The 12,008-nt window shown below is 39.2% G+C and overlaps 1 protein-coding gene across 1 annotated transcript; it reads left to right on the forward strand.

Moving 5' to 3' along the window:
- The first annotated feature begins 4,265 nt into the window (after positions 1–4,265).
- On the forward strand, positions 4,266–11,589 carry LOC141600967 (deSI-like protein At4g17486). Its single transcript, XM_074421226.1, has 3 exons — positions 4,266–4,528; positions 4,674–4,961; positions 11,393–11,589. Exons 1-3 carry the CDS (start codon positions 4,396–4,398, stop codon positions 11,587–11,589), a joined length of 618 nt encoding a protein of 205 aa, XP_074277327.1. The 5' UTR covers positions 4,266–4,395.
- The last annotated feature ends 419 nt before the right edge of the window (positions 11,590–12,008 follow it).

Consider the following 12,008-nt stretch of genomic DNA (forward strand, 5'->3'; position numbering starts at 1 on the left):
ATGAAAATTATGCTAGAAGCTTACCCTCGACGCAAGGAATCCAACGACGCGAACTACGATACAAACTGACCGTCTGAACTCCGGGAATTGTCAAGAACGCGATTAGGAAGAAGACTAGTTGCTTTCTCTCTTAAACAGGTTTTAGGTTTTGTAAAAAGTGATTTAGAATAAAGACGAATATGTTTAAATACCTTAATCGCGTAATTAACAAAACCCGAGAAAAACCCCGATAAACCGGGACACTCGATCGAGTACCCAAGGTACTCGATCGAGTACCTTCTACTCGATCGAGTGCCCCAGCTACTCGATCGAGTGCCCAACAGGTCAGAAACTATTTATCTTCGCAACTTGCCCTTACTCGACAGAGTAAGGGCTACTCGATAGAGTACCCCAAGACATATAAACACGGAGTATTACAGTTAATTTAAGAAAGATCTTACCCTTTCCTAGGACTTTCACGGTGCTAGAATTTCCCATAAAAACACATTCACCTGTGGATACGGCAAGGTAGTCTTTGAACATCTCTTTACTGGAGCATATGTGTCGTGTTGCTCCAGTATCAACAACCCATTCAGATATGTTGCTTACCAGATTAATCTCAGATACGACAGCGGCAATGATATCGTCAGATTCAACCAGATGTGCTTGAGATTTAACAAATTTACGCTTACCATTTGGTGAAAAACCTTGTGGACAATATTTTGATGAGTGACCTGGCTTCCCACAAGTATAACAATCGCCTTTGAATTCCCTTTTGGATTCTCTTTTAAAATTTGCATTATTTCTTGTCCCGTGAACTTGATTAGAACCCTTTGAGAAATGCTTTGAATTTTTAGAAAAATTCTTTTTGGTTTCAACCAAGTTTGCGTTTGAAGAGGAGGGTTCGAAAACATATTTTCCTTTTGTTTGAATACGGTTTTGCTCCTCAACTTTGATATGAGAAATAAGTTCCAAAAGAGTAAAATCTTTTTGCTTATGTTTCATGCTAGAGACATAGTTTTGCCAAGAAGGAGGTAACTTGTCAAGTAAACAGTTTGCTTGAAAAATTTCACAGATATTCATACCTTCAGCAGTGATTTCCGCGCACAAGTTTTCGTACTCATGAACTTGATCCAGAACAGGTGAATTGTTAGCCATTTTGAAACTCAACCAACGGCTACAAACATATTTTTTATTTCCAAAATCATCTGATCCATAGTTTGTAAAGCTTCCCAGATTTCTTTTGTTGTTTTATACTTACCATAAATTGTATATAAAGCAGGACTCATGTAATGCAGAAGCATTCCTCTACAGGTTTTGTTGTCTTCTACATAATCCCTCCCGGAATTTTCAGGCGGGACATTACCAGTAAGTGTATAGTCTACTTTAATTTGACCAAGGAAGAATTCGATTCTATCAGACCACATTCTATAGTTTTTTCCGTTGAAAAGCTCGAATTTAGACATGTCAGGAATGATAGGTGAAGGAGCAGAAAAGGACGCAACAGAGATTGGAATTCCTCCCGTCATATTGTAGTGCGAGAAAAAAAAAATTGTAAAAAAATTTTTTGACTTTAGATTGTTATACACGTACTGCAAAAAAAGTAAGAAAGATCTTATCTGGAGAAACTGATGGTTGTGACGTGACGAGAAGCCACTGTCCTAAAGTCAAAAATGCCCCGTACTACACACGGCCTCAGTAGCACTTGACCCCCAGGATTAACACAACCGCTGCAACTTTGGTGTAGACAAAGAGGCAGATGAGAGCAGCCAAGAACGTTGCCAATAATAACCTCAAGGAAATATTTTAAGATAAAGAGATTGAATAGTATAAGAAAGAGAGAAGAGAGAAAATTTATGATGCACAAACTAAGAGTGAAAGGCGGTTTATATAGGGGAGAAAAGTGCATAAGATTTTCCGAAACTATAAAAGCATAAGAATTAACGACTATCAGTTTGGTAGACCGTAGCAGTCAATTTCGTAGACTGTTCCAATCAGTCTTGGGAATGGAGCCTTTAAACAGAAAAATACGCAGGTGCTCTACCCAGAGCCCGGGCCCGGCGAGGCGTGCGCGCGCGCGTGTGTGGCCCAGCCCAAACTTGTCAACCTCCACAAAAGGTCTAATCACAAGTTCAAACAAGAAGGTAGAGAAGAACATTATAAACCCATCAAACTTGTTTCATTTTTCCAATGTGGGACAAGAGAAAAAAACTTAGCTAGTTTTTTCAAAGTAAGGCAAAAGACTTTTTGAGCCATTATTCCAACAGGTCAATTAATAGATAACAAGTTACTAAATTGAGGATGGATGATCCAATTGTCATTGGCATTCCTATAATAGAAAAGCAAACAATTGATTGAGACATCAAAAAATAGAATAGGCAAAAAACAAATGACCGGGACAAAGGGAGAACCATTTAGACCCCGCAATTCTAATTCCTCTGCATTTTCAACCCTCTTCCCGTATACTGTTATCCTTCTTGTATTTCATTCATTTTTAGCTAATCATTAGGGTATTATTCCCTCCGATCAATTATTGTCCTTTGATTTTGTGATTTTGGCACAAAGACCAAGGAAAGAGAATGAGCCAATTACTAAATGACAAGTATAACAAATTGAGTGTGAATGATCAAATTTTTCATCAAGTTCATTCTTAAAATAGAAAGGACGACAATTAACCGGAACACAGAGGGAGTATTATTTCTACTTTTCTAGGCTGCTCGTTTTGATAGAGTTGAGTGTGAAATTGTGAATGATCCCTCCATTTTCCTTCAATCTTACCTCCATAATCACGAACAGGCGCCACATGTTCATCGTTCTTTAGTACTTTATCCTTTTGCTCAATCGGCGATACTATTCGTCGTGCTCCGAGTAATGATGCGATGACGTTTTTGTATTCGACATATAGAAGGTTTCTTTCTCCGAGTTTAGTTTTCCGCCATTGTTGCTGCTGATTGTGCAAGTTTTGCAAAGTAGACATTTGGTCTCCGGTTAGGCTCTAAATTGATGCTGACATATTGGTCTCTGGTTAGGGGTCGAGTTTGGGTCACGTCAATTCAATATCGAATTCGGCTAATATATTTAACGTTGTAAAATTTTAGCATTAGAAATATTTATAAGATAATTTATTGAGTTTAAGGGTATCATCGTGTGTGATTTTGACAAAAATTCATAAGAATCCTAAAAATATAGAAAACCCCTTAGATTCTGTTTGTTAACGCATTTCAGGTACTTTTTTTCATCAAAGTAGCTTGTTTGACAAAAATTTCAGATAGCTTATTTTCTTGAACGCGTTTGGCAAGTAGCATTTTATAGCAAAAAAGGTACCTGAAATAAAATGCTACATAGGGTAGCATTTGAGATTTCAGATACCTGATTATATTTTGCTTACTTTTTTACCCTTCAACTTTAATTATCAATACTTTAATTCAGGGTGCAATTTAATTAATTATGAAAAGAGTTTCTACGGAAATGAAAAGCGTCCATGATAATATCAATACTTTAATTCAGGGTGCAATTTAATTAACTATTTTTATGTATGGTTTAATAGAAAACTTACTTCGTATCCATAAAATACATTTTTTGATGATATATTGTTTGATATTTTTTTTTTTACGTTATCGTGATATTTTAATTATTGTTTTCGTCGTTTTGAAACATGTTGAAGACTTGTGCAATTATAGTGAAAAAAATTACATTTTTTTCTAATTATAGTGCAATTATAATAACAATAATCATGTCCTTTTAGGTCATTTGACCAAATATCAGCTACCTTTTCAGCTAGTCTTCCAAACACTTTTAATAAAAATCAGGTACCTTTTCAGGTCGTAATTTTCAGCTACCTTTTCAGTTAACTTTTCAGATTTCAGCTACCTTTTCAGTTAACTTTTCAGATTTCAGCTACCTTTTGAGGTTTTAGATAGCTTTTCAGGTTTCAGGTAGTTTTTCAGCTAGTTTTACCAAACGGAGCCTTAGCCTATAATTTTCTTTGTAAGAAAAGGTTATAACTTATACATACGGAGAAAGTACTAAAGAACGATGAACATGTGGTTTTCCATATCCATGCGTTAGACCTCACACAACACTGTTTACATTTCCTTCCTCCTGATTTCATTGATATTATTACTTGCCCAATTCATAAATTTTGTCCATTTATCCATGCGTTAGAACTCACACAACACTGTTTACATTTCCTTCCTCCTGATTTCATTGATATTATTCCTTTTTTTTTCCAAAAAAAAAAAAACAAACACTTATAGAACTCACGGATTCACCATGATAAGGTTAAGTGCATGTATCCTTCTAATATAATATTTGTATAAATATAAATCAAATAAGCCAACAAAAAATGCAAATCAAGAAACCAAAAGTTTATTTGAAATTCAAGATCAGGACAATTAACTAAGTTACAAATTTATAATGATTTGTTGGAGCAATTCTTCTTATAAGGTTTCTGGTTCGATTCCGGTTTATCTCAATGTCTACGATGTTACACCGGTCCATGGTTACGCGTATTGGATTGGCCTAGGGGCTCACCACTCTGGAGTTGAAGGTAACTAAAATCAAACAATGAAACATATATTTCGATTTTTATTTCGAATCTCAAAGTTGTCGACTCCCGTTTATTTCCCACCTGTTAAGAAAAATTTAAAGTTGTTTCCAAATGATCCAAAATGAAAATTATCAACCTTTTTCAGTTCATGGAGTCGAGTATGCATTTGGAGCGCACGAAAACCCAACAACAGGAATTTTTCGAGTGGAGCCAAGGAAATGCAAAGGATTTACGTTCAGAAGAACGATTTTGATAGGGTGGACAGAGTTAGGAGAAGAAGAAGTGAGGAAAGTTGTGGAGGAATTAGCAAAGGAATACAAAGGAAATTCGTATCATCTTGTTACTAAGAATTGTAACCATTTCTGCAATGATGTCTGCATTCAACTTACTGGAAATCCAATCCCCAGTTGGGTAAATCGTCTCTCCAAAATTGGTAAGATATATAGCTAAAGCGGAAAAAAAATGAATATTATTCCATTTATTTCGGATTCATCTATAATTTTTTTTTTTTTTTTTTTGGTACATATGAGGGGCTAGGCCCGAAAAACAAGAGAAAACTAGGACAAAACTAGACGAGGAAAGGCGACTCCTAGCACATCTTCACGAAGAATTGTACGGAGTTCAGAGGGCGGTGAATCAAACACTGTAGAGGAGGTCGAAGAGTGAACCCCAGCGTTAGCGAGCCAATCAGCTGCGCGATTGGCTTCTCGAAACACATGCTCGACTTTGACAGTCCAACCCGACAAACTCACCAGCTCCTTGCACCTTAAAACCAGAGGGCGAAGGCTTCCACTGATAAGACCATCTTCATTAATAAGCTTGGTACATGGTAAATTATCCATGTTAACAATGACTTTGGTGAAGCCTAGATTTCGAGCCCTAGTAAGTCCTTCCACTACCGCACGCATTTCGGCCCGCATCGAAGTGCAAATTCCACAAGAAAAGGCAAAGGCAGTAATAAAGTTACCGGTATCGTCACGAATTATACCGCCACAACCAGCCGGGCCTGGATTGCCTTGTGAAGCTTCATCAGTACTAAGTAGAAACCAGCCAAAGGGAGGAGGAGACCACCTAATAAACCGTTCGATTCGAGACGTACCAGGCGATGGTAAGAAAAGTGAATGGGGGTCGAATGCTTTCAATGAAGTTTCGAATTGATGGAGTAGAAATCCCAGTGGGTCTATTGGATTTTCATTAGCTCTCCCAAAAACCAAATTGTTCCTCCAACGCCATAGCCACCAACAGGTAATAGCGAACTTCATTGACCAAGTCGAGGATGAAATTGAAGAGCCATTGCTGGCGTTTTTGGCAACCCATTGATGGAATTGGTCGGTATAAAACTCGCTAGAAGAGGCACCATCTCCGAGTAAATTCCAAATATCAGATGATACCGGACAGTTGCGGAGGAGGTGCTCAATCGTTTCATCTTCTTCATTACACCTTGGGCATATTGGGTCATCAGAAAGTCCTCGACGAACTCGATTATAATTTGTCATAACTCGGTCATGAGCTGATAGCCATATAAAGAATCGAATGCGTTGTTGTACCGGTAATTTCCAAATTAGGTGCCAAGCTGTAAAATTGGAACCCGGAATGTCATCGTGAGACCGTATAATTGCGAGAGCGGACTTTATCGAGAATCGCCCATGAGTGGTACCATTCCAATGGAGGGTGTCTTCCATATAAGGCTCCGGAGATAGCGTGTATGCTGCAATTTTTTGTAATTCTTCCTGTGGTAAATAATTCGAGAAATCATCCCATTTCCAACCCGACCCTTCTTCCCACATCTCGGCCACAGTGGCCCCGAGGATGGAGTCGGGAATTGGAGCTATTGCCTTATCAGACAAGCAGCCCTTATCGACCCAAGAATGATCCCAGAATAGGGTTCTCCGACCGTTACCAATAGCTACTGAAGTCCCGCAATTAATAGTCTTCGCTTGAGACGAAATGCCTGCCCAAACATTCGACATGTTTGCTTTAGGGACGAACATATCCACGTCACACCGTCCATTACAGTATTTGCTTCTTAAGACCCGTGCCCATAACCGAGAAGGTTCAGCTAGAAGACGATATCCCAATTTTGTGAGAAAAGCTGCGTTGGATTGACGGGTAGACCGAATTCCAAGACCTCCAATGGATTTTGGTTTTTGAATATTCTCCCATGAAATAAGATGAATCTTTCTTTGTTCGTCATTGCCACCCCAGATGAATTTACGCGTCTTTTTGTCTAGAGTATCACAAATAGACTTCGGGATTTTGGCCGTCTGCATACTATAGTTAGCCAAGGTTGAGAGTGTAGATTGAACTAAGGTGCTTCTTCCAGCCAATGATAAGTGCTTTGTTTGCCATCCCGATAGTCTTTTGTTGAATTTTTCCTCGAGATGGGCAAAGGTTTCTTTCGTGACTCGACCATTAATGGAAGGCATGCCCAAATATACACCCAAATCGTGTGTAGTTTCGAACCCCAGAATAGTCGTGATAGCCTCACGGTCGGTTTCTTGAGTATTATCCGAGAAGAAAATTTTTGACTTATTGATGCTTACTTTCTCCCCTGAGGCGAGGCAAAAATTGTCGAGGACATGTTTAATAACATGAGCTTGATCGGGCCTAGCTTCAGCAAAAAGGACCATATCATCAGCGAAAAAAAGATTAGAAATTTTTGGCCCACCTTTACAAATGGGAATAGGTAACCAGTCCAGATTTCGCACTTTCTCGTCTATAGCTTGTTGGAGCTTTTCTAAGCACATCACGAATAAATAAGAGGATATCGGATCACCTTGTCTTACTCCCCTTGAAGGAGTAAATATTTCGGTTGGCTCTCCATTCCAAAGGACTTGCATCCTTGTAGATGTTACGCAGTTCATGATGGTGTCGACTAAGAGTTGGGGGAAATACATGTCCTTTAATGTGTCTTCGATGAAACTCCACCTGAGTCGATCGTAGGCTTTCTCTAAATCAATTTTAATTGCCATATACGCCTTCTTCCCTTTCTTTCTCCTCATGGTGTGTATTGTTTCTTGGAAAACAATAATGTTGTCGGATATTTGACGGCCGGGGACGAAACCGCTCTGGTTTTCTGAGATGAGGCGTGGCAGCACCTTTTTAATTCTATTCGCTAAGACCTTGCTTACAATCTTGTATGCGACATTACAAAGACTTATGGGTCGAAATTGAGACACACATTCTGGGCCGGTTACTTTGGGAATAAGAACAAGATTTGTATCATTCATTCCCTCTGGTAATCCTTTGCCTTCTAGAGCCGTTATTACCATTGCGCAAACATCGTCTTTGACAACGGGCCAATGTTTTTGATAAAATAAAGCTTGAAAGCCGTCCGGACCTGGTGCTTTTAGGGAGCCCATATCAAAGATTGCTCTCTCTATTTCCGCCTGTGAATAACTCTTATTAAGCCAGTCCCAATGCTCATTGCTGAATTCTTGGAAAATATTATAGGGGATATCAGCTAAACTATCATCGACACCCTCTTCAGTATAAAGTTTTTTGTAATATTCTATAATGAGATTCTTCACCTCATTACTGTCCTCAACCCAATCCCCTTGTTCGTTCTTCAAGGCTGTAATGCGGTTCCTCCATCTTCGGACTAAAGTGCTAACATGGAAGTAAGAAGTGTTGCGGTCCCCGTCCCGAATAAAATCGACTCGAGATTTTTGATACCATAGAAGCTCTTCCCTTTCTAGCACTTCATCTAACTCCCTTCTTAACTTTGCTTCTAATTTGATAATATTGCTAGTTCTTGCAATGGAGAGATGCCTTTGACAACCTTCAATACGAGCGTAGAGTTCGCGCTTTTTTCGAAATATATTGCCGAATACCTCTTTATTCCACCTCTGTAAGTCAGAGGATAGATTGGATAGTTGCTTTACTAGGTCATCTCCTCTAGCCCATTTCTCATTCACGAATTCAGAAAAATTTTCGTGGGTTAACCAAGCAGCTTGGAATCGGAAAGGTTTTTGGACAGAATGTAGGGGAGCAAACCCGTTTGGCGAAATCAGGAGGGGACAATGATCAGATTGGTATGCCGGAAGATGTTTAACTGAGGCGTCACCAAAGAGGGAACTCCATTCACTATTACATAGGGCACGATCTAACCTCGCACTCTGTCTGGTCTCAATTGAATTACCTCTTGCCCACGTGTGTAGAGGACCAGAGAACTCCAATTCAATCAATTCACAGTCATCGATCCAATTATTGAACGCATTACAACGACGGATCATGTTCTGGTCTCCGCCATGCCGTTCTTGAACTGATCTTGTTTCATTAAAATCCCCCGCTAACATCCAAGGGAGGTTATGAGAATGAGCGTATTTTTCCAATTCAGACCAAAGTTCGAGCCGGTTATGGGGGTTAGGACTAGCATAAACCGCTGAAAAGAACCATGGAGGGCTTCCATGACGAGCAATCTCAACCGTGATGAACTGATTATGGTGAGTAATTGGTGAAACGGATACTACTTCGGGGTGCCAATATAACCAAATACCGCCACTAAAACCAATGGCATCTACTCGAGCATGTCCCGTATATCCCAGAATTTTCCTAACATTCTCAGCATGGACCCCATCCTTATGGGTCTCAAGAAGGGCGAGAACAGTAGGCCTATATGTTCTGACTACTTCTTTAATAGCGCTAATTTTATTCTTATTCCCGGTCCCCTGAACATTCCACACCATACAGGTGATGGGGGTAGTATTATGCATTAACGGTGGGATTCTATCCGACATATAAACTGGTACATAAGATAAATATGATAGATAAGCTCGACTTACTAGCGAGAGAATTTGATTAACATTCCATGGTATCGACATCTCCAGTTGGAGATTCGACAGGTCCTCCGGGATTGATTGAATTTTGATGTTCATGATCGGGCTTTCCCGTACCATCCCCACCATAAAGGGAACGCGCATCTCCTTCAAGAGGCTCGCTGTGCACGTGTGGGATGGCGGTAACATTGTGAACCGAGGGGGCTATGGGAGGTAAGAGAGTTGGGGTAGTGGTGGGTATAGGACTGATATGTGTGGGTTCAGTATTGGTAGGGTTGTGATGTCTTGAAGCGGCATCATTAGATGACAGGGTGCTGAGAACAGGGGGGTTGGATTTAGAGTTTGCACGAGAAGAAACAAAGTGTTGGTAATGTCGCTAGAGTATTAGTTTGAATTGGTGTAGGAATAGGGTTGGTGGTAGATTTGCGTGAAACAAATTTGGTTGATCTTACAGGGGCTCTATTTTGGGGAGTAGATTGATTTGGCAATATTTTTATTTTTGAATGAATTAGAAATTGGAATGTGGAGGGAATTTTTGGAAGGAATATTTTTCGATGTTGATGGAATATTTGGTTGCACAATTGATGGAGTAATAATAGGAAAGTTTGCCAAATTTTCCATCCCAATATCAAAATCCTTGCCATGATTCTGTCTCTGCAAAAGATTGAATCTTGACCCACTATTCTTTGTGAAATCTTTACCAAATTTGGATGTTGGAATATTGGTATTCGGTTGGTAGGAGTTCTGGTTACTCGCCGGAGATTTCCTTCTCGGAGGCTTTTTCACTAACATCCAGTCCCGAACCGAGATTCCTTATCTCTGGGAATTGCGCTTGACTCATCTTTGCTCATATCGTGGACTGTTAAATCCTCTGTTTGGACTATGGTTTCAGGGTCGAGCACAGTTTGTGCCATTTTTGCACAATCGTCTTTGAGATGGCCTAGTTTCCCACAATTGAAGCAAATCATTCTTAACCCTTCATATTGAATATGATACACCTTTTTGTTTAAAATGAATTTCGATAACAGTGGTCTTTCGATATTAACTTGAATACTCATTCGTGTAAATTGTCCCATCTCCGCCATTTCAGTATTCTTGTCTATACGAATGACCGTACCAATTTTCTCACCTATTTTTGTGAGAAAATCTTTGTTGAAATACTCGACAGGCAAATTTGGGATACGCACCCAAGCCGTCAGGAACTTGATTTTGTCCTCGGAGGGGACGAAATTTGGGATCCATTGTCTGATTGTAAGGTAGTGATCATCGATCATCCATGGTCCCTGGGTTAGGACATGTTCATGGTCTTTCCTTGAAGAGAACCGTGCTACATAATACGAGCATCCCAAATCCGTAAGTGTTAGTTTACCTTGTATGGACCACTTGGCTTGAAGCTTTCGCATCAAAGATAGATATCCTATCTGCTTGTCAAACATCTTGATAATGAGGGCATGCCGCCATGGTCTCCTCAGAGCAGCTTTCTCCTCCTTTGAAAGTCTTATTTTAGGGCACATGTCATCTTCATCTTCTGAGTCCGAAGAGAACTCGTCTTCTGAGTCCAGAGCGAGGACCTCTAATGATTCCATATCGTCAATTTCCACAACAGAATCGCTCCCTTGAACCATTTGTTTATAAGATTTTTGTGCAGGTTGCACTTGGTGAGAAGCGGGGATATGCGAATCCGCATTCCTCATTTCCATGTCCTGATCTGTATTAGACAGGTCTTGTGCTTGGAATTCGCTAATGTGCATCTTCTTCCTTTTAGAGTTCTTCACATTTGATACGATAGATGTAGTTTCAGCAGAGAATTCGAAATGTGGGTTGGAGACACTTTTAGCGCCAGTCTCCGGAGGGAGACCAGTGCTTGAATTTTGCATTTGGAGAGAAATTCTAGAGAGAGAAATTCTAGAGAGAGAAATCGTTACTTCATCTATAATGGTAAACGCAAAATTCATGCGGTAATATTCATACATATTCGATGCAATATGTTACTCGTTTAATATATGTGTAATTAATTGCGTTGATTTCACAAAAAATGATCTACTGATATTTAAATTACGTTATGGAATTTAAAAAACATGTACAGGGTTTCTATGCAATTGTATAATACCCAAGGTGAATGACGATAAAAACGAGAAGGTAAAAGAAGCCAAGAAAATCAAGAGTATTTTTCCAAACAAGAATGCGCCATCATCTACAGAATTCGCATCGCCTTCCGATGCTACAAGTACTATTACAAATAGTCGAAGATCGAGTTCAGCATCAACCTCACCTTTCTTATAGGGCTCTTTCAACTCCTAAATAGTATATGAAATAGAAAAATCCCGTCTTTTTTATTTTGTTTTTATTTAATCTTAGGATTCTATAATATTTTAGGGATTCAATATTTTTTTTTTTTGATATATCTACAATTTAGTCAATCCTAAATCTAGGACCCGGAGATTTGTTTGGCTACAACTCGCACCGATACAGGCGTTTAATGTGTTGAGTGTTAAAAATAAAATTATACTTACGTGGTTTACGTGATATTTCCATGCCGCATGGAAAATTGACGTCTCTCTCAAAGGCACACTGTCATTTAAACTTTACCAACCAGATTTTCTTCAAATTAAAGAAAATTTTACCTCAAATGGACAAGGTTGGAGATAAATGATACTCCTTATGTTTTCGATTTTTATTTCGAATCCCAATGGTTCTTCAAT

This window comes from Silene latifolia, chromosome 9, assembly GCF_048544455.1.
Source record: "Silene latifolia isolate original U9 population chromosome 9, ASM4854445v1, whole genome shotgun sequence".
Classification (NCBI taxonomy): domain Eukaryota; kingdom Viridiplantae; phylum Streptophyta; class Magnoliopsida; order Caryophyllales; family Caryophyllaceae; genus Silene; species Silene latifolia.

Bases quoted from the DNA above. Each gene is read 5' to 3' on its own strand.
- LOC141600967 (XM_074421226.1), top strand. From the start codon at position 4,396: ATGATTTGTTGGAGCAATTCTTCTTATAAGGTTTCTGGTTCGATTCCG. The intron at 4,529-4,673 runs GTAACTAAAATC...AACCTTTTTCAG, and splicing joins TCACCACTCTGGAGTTGAAG to TTCATGGAGTCGAGTATGCA. The intron at 4,962-11,392 runs GTAAGATATATA...AAACATGTACAG, and splicing joins AAATCGTCTCTCCAAAATTG to GGTTTCTATGCAATTGTATA.